Source organism: Aulonocara sp. 'chitande type north' Nkhata Bay, linkage group LG23, assembly GCF_057382095.1.
Source record: "Aulonocara sp. 'chitande type north' Nkhata Bay isolate Kocher_YH1m ecotype deep benthic linkage group LG23, A_spYH_male_GT1.1, whole genome shotgun sequence".
Lineage (NCBI taxonomy): Eukaryota > Metazoa > Chordata > Actinopteri > Cichliformes > Cichlidae > Aulonocara > Aulonocara sp. 'chitande type north' Nkhata Bay.
In genome coordinates this window covers 32,536,991-32,563,747 of record NC_141365.1, presented here as the reverse complement: position 1 = coordinate 32,563,747, position 26,757 = coordinate 32,536,991, and the positions used below count along the sequence as shown (strand labels likewise).

Here is a 26,757-nt window from a genome sequence, read left to right as displayed (position 1 = left end):
GTGACCAGGGCTTGCTGGTTGTCCAACACACGAGGCTGAAAACAAGAGGCGACAAAGCTTTTGTAACTGGCCCCCGGATTGTGGAACTCTCTCCCTTTGAGCCTGAGATCTGTGGACTCCGTGGTCGCTTTTAAAAAACAGCTAAACACTCATCTTTTTAAACTTGCTTTTGGTTGATTTTTATTTTTAGGTTTTAGTTTCTGTGAAGCACTTTGTGATTTTTATCTTGAGAGGTGCTATATAAATAAAATTTTACTTTACTTTTACGTTATATTTGAGCATGTTTGATTGTTATCATCTTTTAACAAACAGCAGTTATTTATTTGTTTTTATCAATACCTATCGCTTTGTACTATAACCGTGTTATAACGTTGGCGTATAACATTGGCGACTATTTTTCGAGATATAAGATGTTAACGTCAGGCCGGTGTTTACAGTAATTAACGTTTCGACAGTTCCATCGATAGCCTGAATGCAGCACATGATTCAGGGTGTTGTATCCATAGTCTGCAGCACAGTGGCGCTGGCTCACCCCTCCCGCGGTGGAATTCTGTCCTCCACCCCCAACACCAACCCACAGCAACCTGATACCGGAGACGAGCGGTCCAGACAAGCCTGCAAACGAGGCGTTCCCAGCCGCCCTGTTCAGAACGAGAGATATCCATCTCCTCCCGCCGCCATCTGTCAGCGCCGGAGGAGTAGTCGCGGTGTACCGCACACCAGAAAAGCTCAGTATAGGCGCCACTGATTTATGAATTTTGTTTTCTTCTGCAAGGAAGCGCGAGAAATGAGACGGGACAGAGAAGTAACTGGCTTGGAATTAAGCTAGCGTCGGTTAGCAGTCAGCTTGCGACCTATCCGGGCTAAGTGGCTAATCTTTAAATGCCGAATTTATAGCTGTAAGTGTCGACGACTGGACATTTTTATAAAGGGTTAAAGCTGAGAATGGTTTGAAATCTAGACGAAAGAACTGAGTGCCTGATTTTTCGTGGTATTTACCCTCTTTGCCTAAGTTTTGTAGTACCAGACAGTAACCCCTGGCAGCTAGCATGTTAGCTAGCAGATATGGACGTTCCTCGCTGGCTAGTTGTGGATGGCAGATCCGCCAAACAAGTTAGCCGCTCGGCTCGTCTGTCCAGGCTGTGCTGGGGTCGGAAACGGGACTAACTTAACTTTCATTTGCACTTAACGATCGTGAACAAATCACCGACCCCAACCTAACAGCGTTACTTTTTTGCACAATTGCTCGATGTATTATTCCATGTCCGTGAGAGTAGTTCAAGTTATGACGTGAGGGAGAGGGTCTGAAAACAAAGTGGGAACTACAGAAGAAGTAAAAAGAAAACTCGGTGGACCTCTAACTACGAGACCAAAGTCAGTCAAGACTGTCATGGCTGTGGGCCGAATCACGATAAAGTCGCTGGCTGAATTTGGAATTTGCTTGGCGATTTTCCTGACTTCAGTGGCTGGTGAGTGTGTTACTGGTAAATTGATTTTTGGTTTGAGAGAAAATGTGCTCCTCATTAATATTTAATGCTTTCCTGTTGGTTTCTGCTTCTTTCTATACCTTCGCCATGGTGCAGATGTTTGAATATAAAACGATTTTCGTTTTTTGTTAATTGTATTTATTTATTTGTGTGTGTGTGTGTTTTGGCTGTGGTTAAAAAAATCCGAAAGACATTTGTTGCTCCCTGTGTTTGTGTGCGTCTGCCTCATCTGTTTGTTTTTTCTTCCCCCGCATCTTGTCTGGTTAGGTCTTTTCTGGAGTCTTCTATATCACTCATATCATTGAATGTAATAAAACATCATAGATATCTTCTCTTAAACACAGCAGCAAATTCACCCCTTGCTTATTTTAATCATTGGGTGTACAAAAGTGCTTAGAAAAACACTGCCAAACATACTGCAGCCATTGTCTGCCAAGTTGTGCCCCCTGTTCAAGACTTTGGGCTGAAGCCAGGCTTCTGTGAGACCTTGAGTGTGATAAGATAGTAGCAGAGCTGCACAGAGATAGTGGAGCAGTGTATGCAGGGAAAGGAGGAGAGAAGAGGGAGCAGGTGGAATGTGTGGGAAGGTATTTTAAAAGATGGGTGCTTTTGGTGAAGTTCAAGATTGTGCTCAGGCTCTGGCACCATGTTTGAAAATAGGGGGGTTTGTGTTGCCTGGTTTGCCCATCCCAGTGCGTGGGTGTGAATGTGTGTGCTTCTTAATAATGTATTATTATTTCTGTGAGTGTGTGTTATTGCCTAGGCTCCTCCATCCATTCATAGACAGGTTATTATCAGAAACCCACATTTAAAACTGCTGTTGCATAGGAAAGTATAAGAATGCATTTAGCAAAATTGGAATACACTGTGTGACTGTGTTCATATTTTAAAGCTGCCTGCGGATGGTGCCCTATTTGCATTTAGATGTGTATTTAACAGACAAGGTGGTTTTATAACATGACATTGAAGTCTGCTTTTTTAACCTATTGTGAGACCTATTGACTCGGTTTGTACCTATCTAGTGGAGAAAAAGCATGATTCAATAGACAAACATTTCTTGAAGAGAGAGCCTTTCAGGTTGTGGCTAAAATCATTTACAGAGGTGCTTTAAAAAAAGAAGACAAACAAAAAGCAAAATGTAAATTGTGGTGATGTCATTTGATATTTAATTAATACTTTACCTTCATGAGTGTGGCTTACTTGCGCCGACTGTCAGAAGATTGACATATTACTTCAGTAATCAACACAAGGGCAATTAATTGACGCTTATGTGTGTATGTGTGGTGTAAACGACCAATAAATCCAAATCGTTGGACTGTGCAAAATTAATTAGGACAGCAGTCAGAGAGAAAGAAGACAAACTGCTTGCTCTCTATGCTGTTGCTTTATGAATGCAAAGCAGACACATCCCGGTGCACCGATCTTGAGGTCATCCTTGGAACGATAAAGATGAGAAGCAGCACAGGGCTGTATATCTGGCAGAAGTGTTAGTCATCTCTCTGACTAAACGTCTTGCTTTTTTTTTTTTTTTTCTTCCTCCTCCTGTTGTCCCCTTTTCATGACTTTTCTGTTACCTCTGTTCATGTCTGAATTCCCTCTGCTGCCATGTGTTTAACCTGTTTGCAGCTTGGCCTGGGTCGTCCTTTCGCTGACTGTCCATGGTGACTCGTCAGTATGTGGATGTGGGTGTAGGTGTATGCCTGCTGCTCCAATATGTCATGTAGAAACCGTTTCAAACATGGCAGAAACTTGCACACCATACCTGCAGTGCGACCACAGGCTTTCTTTGTAACAGGGCTTTTATTTACAGAGAATTCTTTCCAAGTAAGGCCTAAGTTGTAGCATATTCATGCTGAAAACCTGTGTGACAATTTAAAAATATAAAAATTTTTCACCACAGCCAAAAACTTAGTCTTCTACCAGGTAAGCTGGAGATTTGGGGGTCCAAAGAGGATTATAGTAGCACCAATATACTATAGAATAAAAGGCCTGCTCATTTGCTCCGCTTGCCCAAACCTAAAGACATTGTCTCGAGGGCCCCATACTGTGGCGTTGACAGACCTACTGTTCCCTAGCCTGGTCGCCCCTCTCTAGCCTTGCAAGGCCACGGCAGGTCTCTTGAATCTGTCAGCTTGGCCACATCAGTGGCTCAACAGAAAGTGAAGTTAGTGGCTCAAGATTACAGACTCCTGTTGGACTGTGGTGTGGTTGTTAGATGTGCGTCCTGGCCCACATTGTAGGCCATGGAATTCTTTTAGCCAGGTGTAAACTGCTGTGGATCCTTTGATTTGCTCATTCTTTTAAAATGCAAGTTTGGTTGGAAAACATGTAGAAGAGGATGGATCAGAATTATTTAAATATCACTCTCAATAAAATTTGAGGAATTTGTCTTGGTGGCAGAGAGGTGGCGAAGATGGCACAGAGAGTACTTTCCCTGAGTTACAGGCTGCACCTATCAAATATTTTTAGGACAGTTAAATGTTCTCAAAAATAGTTTCTGCTTATCTTTTGTTCGTTGAAAGCTTTTTGGGAGAATTAGTAATCCAAATAGTGGCTTATTATGATGCACACTAATATAATCAAACCAAGCTTTAGGAATGATTTAACTGTCTTTACTCAGTGTCAGCAGTGTGAAAAAATTACCCAAAGCCCACAAGCTCAAATTACCAAGCTGTGTCCACTTTGGCCCTCACCCTACACTGCTGAGTGTGCATTAAGCTCTCAGGATGTGATGCCGTACATCCTGAGAAGCAGAAGGATAGTAAACAGGAGGACAGTCACTCATGAAATGCTAAAATATCAGCCACGTAGAAGCAGAAATAATATTTACATAACTGGAACAGTGCAAATTAAAAGCTTAGGCTGGAGAAAAGCACTGGCCTCACTTTGATTCCATGATATTTTGGTTGGTCCTCATCATTATTTTTTAAGATGTGATACTGACTGCAGATAGAAACAGACCAATGGATGCTGGAATGGGCAGGAGGTGGGAGGTCATTTGATCTCTAATACAGCCAGCGTTGTACTCTATTAGCTGAAAAAAATCAATGTGTCTCTCTTCCAGTACCACTGGTTTAAGTTCTGGGCGGAGGTAAAAGCAGCAAGAGATACAATAGAGCAGTGTTTAACATGCTTCCGATTTGGCAAAAAGGAGAAATTAGCGGATGCTTTAGAAAACAAAAGGTGCAACCTTGAGATGGTAACTCAGAGTGACAGCCTATGATTAGTACGAGGCATTTTCCTTGACCAGTGCAGACAATACATCTAGAGTGTGCAAAAAGTGTTGTTCAGTGTGTGGATTAACAGTTCTGCTTGGGTTCGTGCGTACTTACATGAACAGAAGGTTTAAAAAGAAGGCAATCTGTTAACTGCCACTTATGTGGAATTTGCTGCAAATGTGTATCCTCCTCTTTGTAGGTTTTAAATCCTCAGACGTCAGTATTCCTCATGTCCACATTGACTTACAGTGATAGCTGCAACAGAATGAAGTGCAGTTATTATGTTCCTTAAAATTAGGGCTGCTCGATTATGGCAAAAATGATAATCACGATTATTTTCACTGAAATTGAGATCACGATTATTTGACGATATTTATTTAACCCTTTAAGACCTACTATAGAACCAAGTCCACCAGAGCTTATATTATTTTTTTACATGTTGTAGTGCCATTTGTGGGAGCATTTCAAGTTGCTATACATCAATACAACTATTATAGCCCATATTTTAATAATATGTATGCATTAAGTCCATAGTAATTACATAAATTGCAAAAAAGTGCAATAAACTACAAAAAAAATTGAAAATCGCTTTTGTTTTGTTTACATATATTTCTACTTGGAGAAATTTAAGAGGTTTATCCCTCAAAACTTTAAATACAATAAAGTTGCAAAAAATAGTTTCCCACCACAGGAAATTTATTTTGAGTGTCTTCATAGTTTTATTTCGGAGATACAGCAATTTTTATATACTGCAGGAAAAACAAAAAACAATCCTATGATGCAAATTTGCAAAGAAAACAGCAGGTGCATCATTTCACTGTGGGAAGTGTTACGAACAGCTGATAGGAACGGCAAAGCGTGTTTCTGGAATATTATGTTTTTGTTCCTGCAAGCGCTTTTTATGCAATTTTTGCAAAGCTATATGTGGAACGAAACCGTGACCGAGGACAAGCTGATGGCATAAGATGTAAGTTTCATATGCAAAAAAAATTATTGCGCTAGCTTACATGGTTCCGGTTCTACAGGGATTTAAAAATAGTTATGCAAAACGGAGCATGCTGCTTTGACCGGCTTTAAAGGGTTAACAATGACTTTAAAAAATAATATAAAATAGTGTGCAACACCACTGAAGTTTTTTTTTAACCTCTCTTTTCAACCAAAAGGCAGTCACTCTCTCCTCTCCAAATAACTTCTGCTTAGCTTTCCGAGTTTCCCTCGGGTCCTCTTAATCAGCGGTCTCCAACCTTTTTTGCGCCACGGACCGGTTTATGCCCGACAATATTTTCACGGACCGGCCTTTAAGGTGTCGCGGATAAATTAGGGAGGGGCTAATAATCGGCTCTGTCATTTTTAATGATCGTTGAAAGCCCAGATCGTAATCGTGATTAAAATTCGATTAATTGAGCAGCCCTACTTAAAATTAACATTTGGTAGGAAGTTAGACCAGATGTGCATTTAACAAAAGTAAGGGAAAAAGGCAGCAGAAATGAAGCAGGCCAGGTGATCAGATAAAGCACCTGATATTGGATTAATATTGGAATTCAGCTGGTAGTAATGTTTTAAAACCTGTATAAAATCTTGATTTTGTTCACCTTGACTTTTTATTTTTATATGAAATATCACACTTTCCAAAGCATGGTTGCTGTATTATTGATGGCAGAGTTTAACAGTATTAATTAACCTGATGGATAATTGAAAAAATGTGATTACCTTAATTTTTTTAAGTCGAAAATTCAAAAGTATGAAACATTCTTTACATTTCCAACAAGCATTCAGCATTTTTGTGGGATAAAAAGTTAATGAAGTTACCTGGCTGGGACTATAGACAAAGCCTGTCACATGATGGCTTAAGCGGTCGTAGTCATTCATGTGCACTGCCTCTTCTTACATGAAAACCCCCCCCAGATAATACAAATGACAGCGATGGTATCATAACTTACCTTTATTTACTGTGAGATTGAGTGTTGTTTCCACTTCTTTATTATTTTTTTCGTCTTCCTTTATTTATTTTATTTTTTTCAACTAAAGAGTATGTCTTAAATATATTAGTTGAATTGTTTTCCAACTACTGTTATTGGGTATTATCTTGCTACCTTTAGCCCCTAGGATAACAAAGGACATTAGCTAGTCCTAAGCTATTAGTCACTTGATTTATAGCCAATTATTTGATTTAGGGCTGCTCAATTAATCGAATTTTAATCACGATTACGATCTGGGCTTTCAACGATCATTAAAAAATGACTGAGCCGATTATTAGCCCCTCCCTAATTTATCCGCGACACCTTAAAGGCCGGTCCGTGAAAATATTGTCGGGCATAAACCGGTCCGTGGCGCAAAAAAGGTTGGAGACCGCTGATTAAGAGGACCCGAGGGAAACTCGGAAAGCTAAGCAGAAGTTATTTTGAGAGGAGAGAGTGACTGCCTTTTGGTTGAAAAGAGAGGTTAAAAAAAACTTCAGTGGTGTTGCACACTATTTTATATTATTTTTTAAAGTCATTGTTAACCCTTTAAAGCCGGTCAAAGCAGCATGCTCCGTTTTGCATAACTATTTTTAAATCCCTGTAGAACCGGAACCATGTAAGCTAGCGCAATAATTTTTTTTGCATATGAAACTTACATCTTATGCCATCAGCTTGTCCTCGGTCACGGTTTCCTTCCACATAAAGCTTTGCAAAAATTGCATAAAAAGCGCTTGCAGGAACAAAAACATAATATTCCAGAAACACGCTTTGCCGATCCGATCAGCTGTTCGTAACACTTCCCACAGTGAAACAGACGTCAGCGCGAACGATCGCATGTCCGCCATTTCCTGCCCGAAACCGGAAGTGACGTCATTTTCGCGGAAAATGTAGTTTTTTACTTGTAGGCCTTAAAAACCTATACTGGTCATGTTAGACTTTTCTGAATAGTTTCTGGGATGCTTAGAACTCGAATTGCACTGCTGGAAATAGTTTATTTTGATGCACATGCTGTTTTCTTAGCAAATTTGCATCATAGGATTGTTTTTTTGTTTTTCCTGCAGTATATAAAAATTGGTGTATCTCCAAAATAAAACTATGAAGACACTCAAAATAAATTTCCTGTTGTTGTAAACTATTTTTTGCAACTTTTTTGTATTTAAAGTTTTGAGGGATAAACCTCTTAAATTTCTCCAAGTAGAAATATATGTAAAAAAAACAAAAACGATTTTCTATTTCTTTGTAGTTTATTGCACTTTTTTGCAATTAATGTAGTTACTATGGACTTAATGCATACATATTATTAAAATATGGGCTATAACAGTTGTATAGCAACTTGAAATGCTCCCACAAATGGCACTACAACATGTAAAAAAATAATATAAGCTCTGGCGGACTTGGTTCTATAGTAGGTCTTAAAGGGTTAAATAAATATCGTCAAATAATCGAGATCTCAATTTTAGTGAAAATAATCGTGATTATCATTTTTGCCATAATCGAGCAGCCCTAATTTGATTTGTAGAGATAGATTGTAGCATTGGCTGTGGTAGCAGGCCTCTTGATGACAACCTTAGCTTAGCCTAAGGATTCTCTAGAAGTGTGTTATTCAAACATTTTAGTTGTAAGTAGGACACTGGGAATGCTTGTCATCATAGAGGAGGATCAGTTATGCTGTTCCAACTTGAGTAGAGAGGAATCTAGTGTTTTACTTTACTGTGATACTTTCTTTGCTACTTACATTTGGAACATCTCTGCTAGCTACCCAGTGCTAACCAGAGACCACCTCTCTGCAAAACAGTGTTGATAGGAATAATTGATGCCGCTGGGAAAAACAAAAAAAAAACTTTTGTAGTTTCTAAACTAGTTTTCACAATACCATTTAGCTGGTACAGCACTGATGCGAATCACAGTAAAGGGCAACTCAGGAAACCAAGAACATATGCATATAACATTCTTTATCAGCCCTGAGTTCAAACCACTTTAAAATACAGTACCAAATATATTTCAAAATGGCAGAAAATATGACTTATTGTAGCTTAAACTAGCGATGACTGTCCGCTCTTTGCATGGTAGCAGCATAATAAATTAACTACCAGAGTCATTGGCTTCCATTCTTTCTGTGACCTAATTGTTTCAGATCTTTTTATTGAGCTGAGATTTTAGTTGTGCAGAACATTACAGCACGTGTTAAATCTTAGAGAACAGGTGAAAAATCCACCATATCAGACAGCCACAGTCCTCTGGTAGAGTGGGTGGATGTGTAGGGGAAATCAACCAGTCAAGCTATTATGTAGCCCGTCAAGCCTGTACTTGTTCATTTATTCAACGAGAAAATATGTGTTATAAACACAGACTAAATTCAGACACAGCCTAAAATGAGAGCTTATCCATAAATCTGAGATTATCCTATACTCGCAAAATGATAATAAACACCTCTTCGGTCTAGTTCTCATCTGTGTTTTCATGAAATATTTGAGAAAGTTTTAAATATAGAAAGAGGGTGGGGGGTTGGGTTTTAGTATAAATACATGGTGGTCTGTAACGAAGGCCTTTAAGCTTTGAGGGGCAGTACAAGCCACAGGATTAGCATAACTGTACCAGACCCAGACAGATACAGACTGAGTGGTGGTTTGGTTTTTTGTTTTTTTTTGTTTTTTGGGGGGGGGGCAGTCCCTGAGGCAACAGATGGGACAGATTAAAGCCCACTCTCCTCACCCCACATCTCCAGCATCTTAAAACTCAGCCAGGGGACTTGAAAAATTGGGAGTGTCAGAAAATACCTTAAATTCCTGTCCATCGTACTTCAGCAGCAAGCATGCACCCAAATAACAATATAATTTAGAGACACTAGTGTTTTAATGGCTGTCGGCGTGCAGCAGCTTGAGCTCTTGTGACACTGAAAACACCGTGCTCCTGGGCAAAGATAATGCCCCTCTGCATTTTCAGCATATTTGTGTTGTGTTGAGATGTGAAATGAAAACGTAAACACTAGAAGGAAATGAGTGTGTTTTAGTAGTACAGGTGTTGGAATATATTTGTTTGAGTCAGAATCAGCTCTGTTTAAAATTTCTATGTGCAGCATACTTTCAGCTCCACATAAAAAGCAAAGCAAGAGAGCACATCTCGCATCCTGGAGTAGACCGTGATCGCGTGCCAGCAGAGATGATGGTGTGTGCATGATGCACCAAGCACATTTCAGCCTTTAGTCAAAAAGCCCTGCTCTGTTTTTTTCCCTCCTTTCCTTTTCCACCCTGTGTCTCTAATCTTGAATGTGTGGAGAAAAAACAGCCAACACATCCATGCACTGGGTGACTTTTAATCAAGTCTCAGACTGCCGTCTCTTGCATTGGTGCTATGGGCCTTGGCAGCACTGAGAGAGGGAGAGAGAGCCAGATTAGATCGCTGTTGTTTTTTTAGTAGGGGAAGGGGGTAGTCCACAGGAGTGGGAGGGTGCACTGAAGGCCAGCTGGGGGAGGTGGAGAGAGATTAGCAAATAACTGGGCCATGGGTAAACACTCAGCAGTGCCCGCCACCATCCAATGAAGAGGCACAGAGCAGTAAACTACTCTGAAGCCTTCTGATATGACTACCCCCTCTCTCCTCCCCTCTCTCCTCCTCGGTCCACTGGCCTTGCCTGCATCTGACCCACAGCACCCAGGTACAGAGCCTTCCATGACCAATCATAAATGGAGAAGGAAAAAACACAGAACCCAAGTCAAGTAGAGTTGCAGGCAATCCAATGAAAAGTGATTACTGGACTGTTCCCATGGCTCAGACTGCAAATGAGTAAAGCCTGGGTCACTTGGCTTCATTCCATGCTCCACTGTCTTCCTTCTCAGTCTACTTTTGTATATTGAGCTACTAAATTCAATAAATACATTTCAGACAATGAATGTCTTTTCCTGTAAAGATTTAGATGTGAGTAGATGCTAAAGAAGTTGCCGTGTGACCCGTGTTCTCTGTTAATCTTGTGCACGCTTGTTATGTGCAGCCACACAAACAGAATGGAACTATTCAATGTGTTGCAGGTCAGTCAGTGTGGTATAATGATATTTTAGCCAGACAGGCAATCATGTGTTTAGATTGGGTGGGAGTGAAGGGTTTGGGGACTGTGGGCACGTTGCTTGACAGGATGAGGGCTTTTATTTGTTTTTATACCTCAACGCTCTTGTAGATTAAGCTTTATGAAAAGGGTTCATGTCATGACTTTAAATACTAATAGAAGTATTACTAAATAATTTTTGTATGCACTACTATTTTTATTTTATTTCTACCAAGCCAGGCATACAAGAGTGTTTAACTGTTTGTGGGTGTTGTCACAGGCTCTGCACTTCCTTCTGTTGTCCCTTTATGTTTCTCCTCTTTGTACTAGAGTTGTTCTGACTTCCACCATCTATACCAGTCTTATTGCTGAATTTGAGTGCTGACAAATGATAGAAAATGACAAAAGAAAAGATGATTGCTGATTAAATCTATACATGTTTAGCCTTCCCTTCCGCCTTTTTAGAAGTGGCTATTAAATGATAAAAGGGAAAAGGCCAACGAAAATTATAAATGATAAATAAGAGGTTGAAAATACATCATCATATGCATATGGTGGACAGCAATCTTGTATTTATAAACAAAAGTGGTGTGAGATATGAGTAAAAGACAGTGAAGAGGTGCAATAATAGCTGTTGTTTTCAAATTAAATTACGGTCAGAGGAGTCCCAGTGAGAAGCTGGGAGGTTCTCTGCTATCCATGTGTTCACAATACTGGGTATGGCATGACTACACAGCCCATACTAATCAGTTTTGTCAAAAGATTTCACAATGGTTATGTTTCAGTCATGCCGTACTCTCGAAAAGAAAGCCTGTAGCATAAAAATACACTGCTTAAATGTGGGTGACCTACGGTTTAATACTGTTTCTGAGCACATCCTTTGCAGGATGTGATGATGAAGCACTGGAGCTGCTGCCTTCCTCCTAACATGCTGCTCTCGGTACTTTCTGCTGCAACATGTGGATAAATTCAACGCTTCAAATAGCTACCAAAGTTAGTCGTGGGGGCTGTGCTGCAATTGAACAATCATGCTTGAAGTGGAGGTTTTGGCAAAAAGTTTGCTGACTCACCGTTGGAACAAATGTTGGGCAGGATCATTTCTTTTGCCATGAACAGTAGAACAGTCTTTTATAGAAGTTATTTTGAAGTGTTTTGTATTGATGATCCTTTCTAAAAAAGTATTTTAAATAGTATACCTGATTTCCAAGTTCTTGGTCAGAAAAAGTGTTTGTCTGTCTCTTTCAATATCAAAACACCTTGGAATTGCAAAATGTTTTCAACAGGGAGAAAATGTAAGAAACGCACAAAAGCTCTATTCAGACACTGAGATTTCACCGACGTTATTCAATAAGAAAAAATGTGACTAGAGAGATCAGTTATTTTTCAAATCTTCAAAGTAAAGAAAAATGAAAATACAGCTGCATCAGAAGACTTTCTGTGCCCATTGTCAACCATGCAGCATTTATTTGTCATATTTTAGCTTGGTGGAATAGAAACAATATGAAGCCGTATGTATGATAAGATGTTAGTGTGTGTACTATTTAGTAATCAGAATGCAACACCCTGCTAGAATTTTACCGGCTAACCCCGGCAGAGCCGTCAGCCATTTCCTCATGAAAATGAAAATTCTTCAACATAGTTATAACTGTGAGTTTGAACTCCTTTCCCGCTTTACAAAGCATGCAACCCACAGAACAGAAGGCAGTGAGGAGCCCACAGGTTGAGGGTCGCCGAGGCCCACAGTAGACCAGGGTTGATAGCTTTATCAGATGATGGGAGCAGCGGAGGAGAGTTGGCTTCATGCCCAGCAGAGCTACCACTCCATCATGTCACCCTCTGCCCACACAAGCTAGCTTGACCTTGGACTGAGCACAGCCACTTTCCTTTGTCCGCCCCTTTAAACAGTTTTCAGCCCCCCACACCCTCAGATGCAGGAAAGGGAGGAGCTGGGAGTAAAGGAAACTAAGTAGCATATTATGTCTCCCTTATCTGAAATTACCCACGGAAGCATCCTGTGCACACATTTCTTGCTGGCATAGCACACAGTTTTCCAGACATTCACTGCACACGAAAAAAGGAGAACGGACACTTTCTGACTTCTTACACAAAAATCAACAATATTACATTAGATTCAAGGTTTATTCTGATTTTATGTAATACGACCTATAAAATTGTTTTATTATTTAGGAACAAGGTTGGAACTTAACCATGCACACTGAGCTGCTTAAACTCTGGTCTTCTAGACACTGCTGTTATTACTCATCTTTTTATTGATGTTTTTTAATTGGTGCCATTTGGAACCCTTTAGCTCCAATCCTCACATACTCCTCTGTATGGGAATGTGTTATGTCCTTCAGGCTAGAGTTGAAATTGGTATTTGTATTAATCTTCTGCTTGAGAGAACCAGTTGTCTTTGTGGGAAGACTTTGTGTGTGTGTGTATATATATATATATATATATATATATATATATATATATATATATATATATATATATATATATATATATATATATATATATATATATATATATATATCCATATCCATAGGTCCCTCATCCTATTCATGTAGCCCCTTCCGCCGGGGTTACTTACATGGAACGCCATAACCAAGTGGCCGGCATAGTGTACAGGAACATCTGTGCCGAGTATAACCTAGAAGTCCCGAGGTCAAAATGGGAGATGCCCCCAAGGGTGGTGGAGAATGACCGAGCTAAGATCCTGTGGGACTTCCAGATACAGACGGACAAAATGGTGGTGGCTAACCAACCGGACATAGTGGTGGTAGACAAACAGAAGAAGACGGCCGTAGTGATCGATGTAGCGGTTCCGAATGACAGCAATATCAGGAAGAAGGAACACGAGAAGCTGGAGAAATACCAAGGGCTCAGAGAAGAGCTCGAGAGGATGTGGAGGGTGAAGGTAACGGTGGTCCCCGTGGTAATCGGAGCACTAGGTGCGGTGACTCCCAAGCTAGGCGAGTGGCTCCAGCAGATCCCGGGAATAACATCGGAGATCTCTGTCCAGAAGAGCGCAGTCCTGGGAACAGCTAAGATACTGCGCAGGACCCTCAAGCTCCCAGGCCTCTGGTAGAGGACCCGAGCTTGAAGGATAAACCGCCCGCAGGGGCGCGCTGGGTGTTTTTATATATATATATATATATATATATATATTCGATTATTATTATTTTTATATAAATTTTATTATTCGATAATTTTTATATATTCGGTTCGATATTTTTTCGATACAAAAAAATGTTCATGCCTTTTTAATTTGTCATTTATTAAAATTATAAATATATATTTTAACTCAAAAGTACAGTTTTTTTTTTCCTCAGATATTTTTATCAAAGTTTCTGCATCCATTTTTACAAAAGACAAATTGAACAATATGCCGTCAGTTTTTAAATTTAACCCTAACCCTAACCCTTGTGCGCGTTTTTTATTTTGACAGCGAATGCGCACCTGTGGACCACTTATGTGCAGCCCTGGTTATTTAGCTCGTCATATCGCAGCCACAGAAATTCTTTTGTCCATGAAACCATAAAGCTGCACTTTCTTTTTGCCTTATAGTCTGATTCATCATAACTTTTCTGTTTTGTGGTAAGCTTTTCTTTGGCTGTCACTTCTTCACCCTGACCTGTCTTATTTGGCTCAGCTGAACTAAAATATATATCCTGCTGCTTTTACACACGCACTCACATAACGCTCAGCGATTCTCTGCACGATTAACCTCTCACATGTTTAAGCTTGCTGTCGGAGATTTCACTTGTCATGTTTGCGTAGTAAGCTAACGATTAATAAGACGATGTCAGAGGAATTGGTGCACAAATTATCATCACTCACCAATCAGTGCTGTCGCTCTCTATACACAGTTCACGTGATTGCAAAGTGAAAGCAAAAAACAAGCACAAATTCAATTGGATTTCATTATGTCACATATTGACAGTGGCTCACCGATGCCAATGACATAATTGCCCAGCTACATTTCCGAAAGAATGCAAAAGCATTGACATATATTTTTCCTTCCTGCGATAGCCCGACGGGCAGGGCAGAGAGAGATTTTGGTAGCCCGACTGGAAAAATCGCTAGCCCGTATTGCGAGCCCTGTATCTGATTGAGGAATCACTCATCTTTGGAAAAGAGAGTTTATTACAGAGAAATGGCTCTTTCAAAAAATAAAAGCTATACTATACGCTTCTTCTGGGCTATATTCTCAGCAGCATATTAAACATATCAGGTCCCCATGAGGAGAATCATGTGCTAAAGGCTGTCTAAATGACTCTGGTAAAGTTTGTAGCATGCTTGCTTGTTGTTTTTGTCTGCTTCCACTTGTCTTTGCACTAGGATGATGTCGGCGTAAATGTGCAGTCATATTCGTTGTGTTCCCACTAGTGCTTTCAGGTTAATCTCGTTGAAATGACCTTAACGCCACAACACGGCAAATCTCCGTTAACGAGCTACCCCTGATCGCCCCGTGCATGGGGCTAGACGGCCAACACGTTAACGAGCTAACTGCACTAACACACTAATTCCCACCCGTGTAATTGAGCATTGCGTGGCACATCCAACATACTTTAGTCCATGACGCGCTTACCTTCAGGGTCATACATCACATGAAAACCAAAATAATTCCAAACGCCAGATCTGAATGAGGGTGGGGGAGGTTCAATTTGCCATGTTGCAAGGAGAGCTTAACTTCTGTCTCGCTAGCTTGCCCTGCACTCTTCCTTCTGACGATGCTGTCTGTGTTGAGCGCTCAGTGGATCTGCGCTCGACAGTGCAGCCTAGGTGGAGTAGTCGAACGCAGATTCACGAACGCTCAACACAGACAGCATCGTCAGAAGGAAAGTTGATAAAAATAAATTTCAAATTTTGTATTGTTCGATACATATGCGTACCGAACCGAAAGCACTGTATCGAACGGTTCAATATCGATCCGAATATCGTTGCACCCCTAAAATATATATATTTGGATCTTTCCAGTGCCTACCTCTATAGCTCCTATAACACACACGTAAACACACACAAAAATATCTCTCTCTCTAAATGTATATAAAATAATAATTTTCTTTTTTCTTTTCTTTTACATAACATACATCTTTGCTCTCTATCTCTTCACAGCGGCGCAGGGTGAGGTGAGGGAATGTGCCTTCACAGACCAGCAGCAGCAATGGGAGGTGGAACGAGTGGCGGGGGATGAAGGCCGGGTCTCCCCAGAGAATACCACTATCCGATGTGCCAAAGGCAGACACTGTTTTGGGCTGTGGGAGAAAACTCCTCCAGGAGAAGTGCGCCTGGTGAAGCAAGGTATTTTCACTGTGACAATGTTTGTTTGTTAGATTGCGAAAAGTCGCCAAAAAGCTTAGAACCTTTCTGGCTCAAACAATCTTTGTGACTGCAACAAATATGCTGTCACTAGTGGGAAAACCAGGTGCTAGTTATTTTCCCAATCCTTGATCAATCTTAGTATATGTCAGTTGAATTTTTAATCATTCCAGGTTCTCGGCATGAAACTGTGTAATTATTAAAGTAGTGGGCTGACAGAAAATTAATATCATCAGTTTTTAATTACTCAGTAAAATTGTTGTGTATAGGTCTGTGTGGAAAGTACTCCATACGTTGTGGCTTAGCAACAGTTCAGCTCATAATACACCTACAACTTGATTTTTAGCATCATATAGCATCATATAAGTACGCGTGGATCTGCCAGGCTAGAGGAAAGCAGGAAAACCACAGAGGAGATTCACTAATGTAGTGGATGCATAAAAAAACACATGCTGTCCTGCTTTACTCATGCAGGTGAGGAGAGCATATGTTGTTTGTGAGTTTTAAATGCTGACTTGCTACAAGGGTTTGGTACAGCAGGAAGCTTTATATGTTTAATTTAGTTTTTATGCCTAATTCCCTTCCTGACACAGTCACAACGAGTCGTTGGAATCAAACCAGCAACTCTTCACTTGGTGGGCAAATGTATAAGTCACTACAATATGGAGCCATTGACTACATTTAGGGCCACAAAAACCAGAAGACAAAACATCTGTGTTCGATATGCTTTAAATGCGGAGAAGAATGAATTCATCGTTGACATATAAAGCTGTCGCTTGGATGTTCAGAAAGGTTACATCCTCAAACAACACATAAAGGAAGACAGAAGGGTGGGTCGAATACAAGCCTGAGAGACTTGTATTTATATTGTCTTATTTGTCACAGTATTTTTTAGTATTCAATGTCATGCAGTGCCCAATATTTTCATTTGCATTTTAAAGACATTTTCTCCATAAATTGTTTCAAAAACCCATAAATTGGGACACAATTTTAACCAGAATGCAGTAAGAAAAATTACAAATCCTCCATTTTTGTTTTTTCAGTCATCATCAACTGTTCAAATCATTTGCTCAAGATGTAAATAAAAATGTTAATGGTTCATACGCAGAAATCTTCTTGTTGGAGGCCCTTTAAAAGTCGTAATCTGCTGCTTTCCTTTACATTATATTAAATTAAATAATTGGGGGTGTTTGTCTGTTTGAGAGACAAATGTTTGAATCTATATCTGTTTTGTGACATATTAGACTGAAATATTATTTAAGAAAAAGTGAAATAAAAGGCTCCTTACGCATATTTCATTTGTGTCTCAATCTTGGCTGGAAAAATTCTTTGTGACAGAAGCTGACCTCTACCACACTACTTGAAAATTCATATGAATGTTTCAAGTTATCTGAAAGAGTTGAAAAGAGCTGTAAGCTCAATTTTTACATTGAAATGGTTTCCTAGAATAGACTCAAAAAGAGCTATTTTGAATGTCCACTTCAGCACTCCTTTGTACATACACATTGTCAAATGCCTTCATCCAAGGGCATAGTCAAAAGTATATAGTATGAAATAGACACAGAACTTTGTTATCTGTTTCATAAAATCACAGTTTTTCTTTTATCTATAATCATGTTTTTAAGATGCTTTTTATTTAGTGAAACAGTGAAAGCATAGTTTGTCCATAAAATGGTCAAACTTAACAGGAAAATTCAGGGCTCTAGACTAACTTTTTGCCATGGGCGTACCGGTACGCCCAACTTTAAAAAGTTAGGCGTACCGGCACAAAAGTTAGGCGCACACAAATTTTATAATAATTTATATAATATAATGTGTTTTTCTGAATACACTGTGCTTTTTCAGCATTCAAAGATTGATGACACCGTGTCAGAGCACTGGCTATGAATTTCAGAAGGATCAGGCCTTAACTTAACAGAAAAGTTAGCAATAGTTCTTTTCCTATTACAGCTACATCCACTTCTGTCGGGCCTAGGCTGCTCACTAGGGCTGGGTATCATCACTGATTTCTATAATCCATTCGATTCCGGTTTTCAAAGTCCCGATTCGATTCAACTTAGCCTCAGACAGTCAGAAATATTATAATTCTGATCATTTATCAGAATTGTGAACATCACAGCAGATGCCTTTGTGTGAAAGTAACTGAGAATAAAACACAGAAAAACATGAAGGAGATTTTCCTGGTCTGGGTTTTTATAGCAGATAACCTTAAAAATATTCTACAATGTTCTGCATATAAAGTTTAGATTTCTTCAGTATTGAACAACAGAAAAAATAGGCTTTCTTGTCCGGGGTCATTTAAGTGAAAAAAAGAAAAAGACAGCAGCCACAGCGCTGTAAACAACGGTAGACTGGTGGGCAATAAGTGAATGAATAATACAGAAAACAGAGATTGGAGACGGGAAACTGTTCTTGAAGTACAGAGAGAGATAGAGAGAGAGAGCTAGCTGTGCATGAAGTGTGATTTTAATAGTCGTGGAAGCAAAACAGCAAAATTCATGACGACATTGATCAAATGTGAAGCGCAGTTTGCTGCTTCTTTTGCTGCTGGCTCGGCAAATTTTGGTTGGAGAGACAAAACCTGCAGCTCAGAATCAGCGCAAAAAGACGTAAACACAGCGCGGACCGGACGCATCAGGATCGCTAAGCTCCGACAGCGTGTCCGTCTACGGGCCGCCTGAGAAAGACAAAGTTGATTCTGATGCGTCGGTCCTCTGTGTTTACGTCTTTGTGTGGAATCCCTGTACCTGCTCTCATTTGCTGTTTGGTTGTTGTTGAAATGGTTTTGTGAGCTTTAATCTGAGAATCTGGCGTTTCTGGCAAAACACAGTTATATTTAAAAGTCGATTCAGGATTTAATGAATTGATATCGCTTTATTCAAGCTACTCACCTCCCACTTCCACCTGCACTTTCAACTGGACCATGGCCAATCAGAGAGGTCCCGCCCCTTACTAGCTCTGATTGGTTTAGTCCACAATAGGGGCAAAATGTGTCTGTTGTTGACCACAGGGAAGGTTGCAGATTTTTTTTTTTTTTTTTTTTTTTTTGCTACCCAAACATTTGGTCGCACAGGTCCAACCAAATTTTTTTTTTTTAGTCGCACCACTGAAAAATTTGGTCGCATTTGTGACCAAATTGGTCGCACTCTAGAGCCCTGAAATTAGTTTTTACTTTCACTATATCTGACCCAATTGTGCTGTCACATTCAATAACTGTTATTTTAAAACTGAGGGGTTAATACGTTTTTTGGGCGGGGTTTCTCCAACATTTTTTTTTTTTTTACCCTTCTTCAGGTTGCTGGACTCACCTAGGCGACAACCAGGCATGCCGAGATGACCGCTGTGTGGTTACCAACTTGCCTCCACAGATACAGAATGGGACTTACCACTTCTGCTGCTGTGGCAGTGACATGTGCAATGTGAACTTCACAGAGGACTTCCCGCTGCCAAGCCCCACCACTGCGCAACCCATACGTAAGAACACTCTCTTACCCCCGTTACCTTTTAGCCTCACGCCCAGCCACCTGTGAGAGATTACAGAAGATAAAATTGAATACTAAACATGCTGTCAGTGTTGTGAATTTCAAGCCAAAGGTCTTGTCTTCCTCTAGCCAGTGAATGCAAATTAGTTGACCTAAAGTCAGATCTGATCCAAATTTATGGTTTTATTAATTGTTACATTGACTTTTTTTTAGTCCTAGATAGACAAAAAAGGGCTGCCATAGCTACACCTACTTATTGCTCTCTCTAGCCCCCTTTGCTAGTCTGCTATATCATTTAGCAACAGGGACTTTGAGATGACCTTTCCAATTGTCACCAGTTAGAAAACCTTGACAACGGTGGATCAGAAAGATGAAGAACTGGATACAACAAATGACATTATAGTATTGTCCACATCCACTCTTAGGAGCCGTGTAGATTATAACCCCTAAAGGACCATGACAGTGGTTGATAGGGGATTCGGTTTAAGTCGTGACTGAATACTGTGAAAGGTGTCAGACAAAGCAAACAGATAAATTGTTAATTGTTAATTCTTCTCAAGGTTGACCCGTGAATGAAAGAGCATGAGGTGGGGGCGGTGGCAACAGCAGCTTGTCATCTCCCTTGCCTACACACAAACACGCTTCCTACCATCCATGTCGTCTCTCTGCATTCCACGGATTACATGGCGTCTGCTTTATCCGTCTGTCTGTGGGTGTGCCGGTGACTGTTCAACTGTGTAGACAGATGACAAAGAAAATAAATTGTAGGGGAAAAAATTGATGCTGCTGGAAACTCAAGTTTGTGTTGTATTGTAACTCTAAATCCTGTTTCCGTTTTCAGTACGGTGTTATTTCTCGGCATGTCTGGGCAGACGTACTCTTGTGTTGTTAGAAGTAGGAAATGGTTTGAATCAGTTGGCTGTCTGAATGATCTTAGGCCAAGATTCAAGAGTGACATTAAGGTCTAGGTAAGAGGCACTGAGACGAGTTAGAAAACAGGCGATTGGCTTAACGCCTATTCGTGTAGTGAAGAAACTTGTAGGTACAGAAATTTAAGTAAAGCTTCGGAATTCATCATTTTATTTAAAATTACTGAAGTTAGAAGTTTACAGAGAATGTACGCATTTATTGATACAGGAGGTCCCAATTCAGGGTTTAGTTGTATGCCATGTGTGTGTTTCTCAAGCTCAGGTCTTCTATCAGGCCTGGGAGTTTGAGGGTTCACAAATTTGCTGTTTCCTGGACTGCACTGTTTTTTGTTTTTGTTTTTTTTTTTTGGATGATGTGATGGAATCTGCTGAAGTCACTCTTTCAGTTTAGGGGTTACAGCTGCTAATGCTGCTATTATCACAGGCACCACTTTGCCCTTTGGCTTCCACTTCTGCTCCAGTTTTTTCTCAAGTTCCTGGTACTTCTCTGTTTTTCTGTCTGCTGGGATTGTCACATCTATGATAACTGCAGTCTTGTGCTGATAACCACTACTCTGTCTGGTTGGATGGCCAGCAACTGCTTGTCTGGAACTAGGGCTGCTCAATTAATCGAATTTTAATCACGATTACGATCTGGGCTTTCAACGATCATTAAAAATGACTGAGCCGATTATTAGCCCCTCCCTAATTTATCCGCGACACCTTAAAGGCCGGTCCGTGAAAATATTGTCGGGCATAAACCGTCCGTGGCGCAAAAAAGGTTGGAGACCGCTGATTAAGAGGACCCGAGGGAAGCTCGGAAAGCTAAGCAGAAGTTATTTGGAGAGGAGAGAGTGACTGCCGTTGGTTGAAAAGAGAGTTTAAAAAAAAAAACTTCAGTGGTGTTGCACACTATTTTATATTATTTTTTTAAAGTCATTGTTAACCCTTTAAAGCCGGTCAGAGCAGCATGCTCCGTTTTGCGTAACTATTTTTAAATCCCTGTAGAACCTGAACCGTGTAAGCTAGCGCAATAATTTGTTTTGCATATGAAACCGGAGGAGTTGTACTTACATCTGATGCCATCAGCTTGTCCTCGGTCACGGTTTCGTTCCACATATAGCTTTGCAAAAATTGCATAAAAAGCGCTTGCAGGAACAAAAACATAATATTCCAGAAACACGCTTTGCCGATCCATCAGCTGTTCGTAAGACTTCCCACAGTGAAATGATGCACCTGCTGTTTTCTTTGCAAATTTGCATCACAGGATTGTTTTTTGTTTTTCCTGCAGTATATAAAAATTGCTGTATCTCCAAAATAAAACTATGAAGACACTCAAAATAAATTTCCTGTTGTTGTAAACTATTTTTTGCAACTTTATTGTATTTAAAGTTTTGAGGGATAAGCCTCTTAAATTTCTCCAAGTAGAAATATATGTAAACAAAACAAAAGCGATTTTCAATTTTTTTTGTAGTTTATTGCACTTTTTTGCAATTTATGTAATTACTATGGACTTAATGCATACATATTATTAAAATATGGGCTATAACAGTTGTATTGATGTATAGCAACTTGAAATGCTCCCACAAATGGCACTACAGCATGTAAAAAAAAAATAATATAAGCTCTGGTGGACTTGGTTCTATAGTAGGTCTTAAAGGGTTAAATAAATATCGTCAAATAATCGTGATCTCAATTTCAGTGAAAATAATCGTGATTATCATTTTTGCCATAATCGAGCAGCCCTATCTGGAACTTGAAGAAGTCCACACAGGACCTTAGCCCTGTTGTTTTCAACCACCTTCGGCAGCGTCTCCCATCAGGACTAGGGATGTCTAATCCATTTGGCAGCACAGAAGTTCCTCTACACTAGGGCTGCTTGATTATGGCAAAAATGATAATCACGATTATTTTCACTGAAATTGAGATCTCGATTATTTGACGATATTTATTTAACAATAACAATGTATTGAAAAATGGTTTTAAAGATTGTCAAAAAATAATATAACATAGTGTGCAAATACTGATAACAGTACAAATGTTTGCAATATAAAAAATAAATGAAAAATGTAAACATCTATGTTTAGTGAACGTTGCAGTGTTGCTCTGTGGTGCAGCTACGACACTGTAGCAAAGTTTACACACTGTGTCTACTTGATCCACGTCTGACTCCGCGAACCCATAATGTTTCCACACCACTGAAGTTTTTTTTACCTCTCTTTTCAACCAACGGCAGTCACTCTCCTCTCCAAATAACTCCTGCTTAGCTTTCCGAGCTTCCCTCGGGTCCTCTTAACTGTTGTGACGCGTGTTCGAAATGCAGAGAGTTGCGCTCGATTTGCCACACGGAGCAGTAAAGCATGAGCGAGGGGCTAATAATCGACTCAGTCATTTTTAATGATCGTTGAAAGCCCAGAGCGGAATCGCGATTAAAATTCGATTAATTGAGCAGCCCTACTCTACACTATCCCAGCTTCTTGGTTGTGCCTGTACAATGTCCCAGCTTGCATCTTACATCCTGTTACAAAGTATTCAACTGTCTCCAGTTCAGTACTTTTCACTGGCTGTAACTTGTCATGTTGGCTGTGAAAGACCTGTCTCTATGGATCTGGTGCTTAGGGCATATTCATGTGCTGCCATAATCAGAACCTCCGCGGCGTCCTCTAGATGGGCCTTTATTAGCTAGTTGTAGGTTTTCTTGATGTCAGCTACTTCCTTTGTCAATGGTACATGATAGCTCCTCCTCCTTTTCTTCATCACCATCTGTCTTCTCTGCCTGAGCCATTCTTGGAGGAGCTCATATTGTGGACCCATGTTCTTGATGTATTTGTGTGTTTCTTCCTGGATTGTAGCTCTGGCAATAATTCTCATCCTTCTTGTTTCTGCCGCTGGACTTTGGGTAGAAGCCTCTATATTGTGAGGAGATTTTATGTTTTGACATCAGTAGTATTGGGTCTCCTCCTGTGGCCAGCATATTATTCTAGCTGGGTATCTGATCTGGTAGCATATGTATCAATAGCTCAGATCTTATTCCTACCACTGAGCTGGGTTCTCAGCACTCATCTTACCTTCTGAATGTATTTTGGCTGTGGCTGCAATACAGGAGCAGGGACAGTGCATCACCTTTGTATATCGGCACTTTTTAATTTAGTTACTAAAATGAAATAGATTTAGACGTAGAAGAGAAAAATTGGAAAGACTGCAAAAATTATTCATTCACCTGCGGCTGGAGATACATTTTTAAGTTATCTATACACTCCTATGTATGTCACATTCTCCCGGACAAGGTATTTCAACAACTCCTGGAGAAACCTCGTTCAAACTTCGTCCAAATATTCACTCAATGGTGAGATGATTTAGAATTTAGTTCTTATGTCTTGTTGAACTTCTGACCACTAAGTAAATAAAAGTTATAATTCTAATAACATGATTTCTGACTTTCCACTATGTGGGTTAGGGTTAGGGGCAGGGCTCGCAAAATTTCAAAGTCCCTGGTAGCCCTTCGGGCAGGGACTCTTCAGTTTTTGGTAGCCCAAAATAAATTTAAGTAGCCCGAATAAAAAACAGAGCAATTTTTTGATTGATGTTTTGTTTCCGTTATAATATTATACATTAAAGTATATTATTATAACGGAAACAAAACATTAATCAAAAAATTGTTGAAACACAAATTACAACATTGTATAAAAATTACAATCATCAACTCAAATACTTGGTTCTAATTGAACAGAAATTTCTATGAACTTGTAAGAACTGTGTAGAACATGAATCAGTCTGTGTCAGATCCTGAATTTCCACTGAAGTCACGGGTAAGAGGCAAGTGGAACCAAGATCTAGGACATTTGCTTTTTGAAGTTTTCAAAGGCTGCTAAATTTTGCCAGTGGTAGTTCACTCTTTGCAACATAGTACGCTGTTCTAAACAGATTTTCCAGGTTTATTTTTAGTATGTTATTTGCAGTTGGTGTTTGTTCCGGTAAAGATATTGCAGACTGAGCAATAATGCATTTCTTGCATTTCTCATGGGTTCTAATGGGGGCCTTTCTTAAAATTACATGTCCCAGTAACAAAGGCGCTTGTCGACTCAGAAATCGAGAGAAAACCAACAACACACCCGGCAGAACATTATGTTATTTACACGGGTGCACATAAGTGGTCTGCAGGTGCGCATTTGCTGTCAAAATAAAAGACGCGCACCAGATAAGAAGTTGCAACGCGTGTTTGCGTCCATATAAAAAGCACTGTTTTTGTCCACTAGAGTGGGATTTTCACGGCACATTCTGCACCAAATCTCTGTGCGTTCATCATTTGTTTGAAGCCAGCTCACCTCCTGCAACCACTTTTCCGAGAATACGTGCTTCTTTTGTGGTTCGGACTACTTCTGACATTTGTTTGGAGGTGGAGGAAAACCAAAGTAATTGCTTAAAGGAGCTTGCTTCTTCGACATCTTTAAGAGTTCTAAACAAATGTCTGTCCTCTTCCAGAAAATCGTATGTACGCAAACACGCGTTGCACCTTCTTATCTTGTGCGCGTTTTTTATTTTGACAGCGAATGCGCACCTGCGGACCACTTATGTGCAGCCCTGGTTATTTAGCTCGTCATATCGCAGCCACAGAAATTCTTTTGTCCATGAAACCATAAAGCTGCACTTTCTTTTTGCCTTATAGTCTGATTTGTCATAACTTTTCCATTTTGTGGTAAGCTTTTCTTTGGCTGTCACTTCTTCACCCTGACCTGTCTTATTTGGCTCAGCTGAACTAAAATATATATCCTGCTGCTTTTACACACGCACTCACATAACGCTCAGCGATTCTCTGCACGATTAACCTCTCACATGTTTAAGCTTGCTGCCGGAGATTTCACTTGTCATGTTTGCATAGTAAGCTAACGATTAATAAGACGATGTCAGAGGAATTGGTGCACAAATTATCATCACTCACCAATCAGTGCTGTCGCTCTCTATACACAGTTCACGTGATTGCAAAGTGAAAGCAAAAAAACAAGCACAAATTCAATTGGATTTCAATATGTCACATATTGACAGTGGCTCACCGATGCCAATGACATAATTACCCAGCTACATTTCTGAAAGAATGCAAAAGCATTGACATATATTTTTCCTTCCTGCGATAGCCCGACGGGCAGGGCAGAGAGAGATTTTGGTAGCCCGACTGGAAAAATCGCTAGCCCGTATTGCGAGCCCTGTATCTGATTGAGGAATCACTCATCTTTGGAAAAGAGAGTTTATTACAGATTTTGCGAGCCCTGGTTAGGGGTATTTGCTAATTTTCATTTCTCCAGTGTGAGAATTTACCCCTTTTCTGACCAAATAGTGAACTACTTTAAAACTACTTTAATTCGTCAACATCAAAATCACATCAAAATCTTAAGATGCGCTTTAATTAGCGACTACAGCTGTCACATAAGTTTCAATGGTGAAATATAAATTTCCTTTTTTTTTTTTTTTTAAAGCTTAATGCAAATGCTCCTGTATTTCAGTTTTGCCTCTTTGATGTTCTTAAGGCAGCAGAGCTGGCACTGTCTGGGATGGTTGGGAGATTCTAACAGTCTCTTGGTATGTTCTGTCACATGACTTCCTGTAAAACACTCTTGTTAATTATGAACTCTGTGACCTTGGCATTTCAGCCGAGCCTAGTCAACCCCCCACGTGTGCGCACTAGAGTGTGTACATCCATGCTCATTGTAGTATGTCAGTCAGAGTTGCCCTTAGGGTCTGGAAGCCATCAATTATTTATAAAATACGTGTGTTTCATGACATATCCATTGTGTTGACTTTTGTAACAGATGCAAGAAAGTGTGTTTGTGGACTCTCCACTGTTTGTGCACAGTAGTAGTATATGTGAGGGTGCGAGTGTTAAAATATTTAATATCTGCTTGTCTCCACCTCAGCTAACTGCTTTTATCTGTTATGGTAAGCAAAAACAGCCGACCATCTGCCTACTATTCTCTCTTTTTTACATATTTTCTTTTTCTCTTTAACATTCACTTCCCACACATCCTCTGTTTCTCTCTTCATAAACTGCTCCCTGGGCCATTCATGTTTGTTTTATTTGAGCTCTTCTTTTCTTTACGGCACACCCAAACATTTTCAGACACAAATACTTAAAATTGCATTCAGATAGTTGTGTGCGGTGGGTGACTTGCTATTTGGGAAGGAAGAAAAATTGCAACGTACTTTTTTAGTATGTTTAAAATCTGCTTGTTTTGTAGACCACTTTAGAGCGAGAGTTACTGCTTTTACCAAAGCAGCAGTAATTGTTTTTATTTAGCCAAAGTATTATACTAAGATCATCAAACATTGCTTTGAAATTCTTGCC

At 39.9% G+C, this 26,757-nt stretch overlaps 1 protein-coding gene across 1 annotated transcript in view; it reads left to right on the top strand.

Moving 5' to 3' along the window:
• The first annotated feature begins 582 nt into the window (after nucleotides 1–582).
• LOC147302235 (bone morphogenetic protein receptor type-2-like) overlaps nucleotides 583–26,757 on the top strand; it is a 43,813-nt gene continuing 17,638 nt past the window's right edge. The window contains exons 1-3 of the mRNA XM_086281764.1: nucleotides 583–1,469; nucleotides 15,827–16,012; nucleotides 19,325–19,504. Of these exons, the coding sequence (XP_086137890.1) occupies nucleotides 1,391–1,469; nucleotides 15,827–16,012; nucleotides 19,325–19,504 (445 nt within the window). The 5' untranslated portion in view covers nucleotides 583–1,390. The remainder of the gene's footprint in view (nucleotides 1,470–15,826; nucleotides 16,013–19,324; nucleotides 19,505–26,757) is intronic.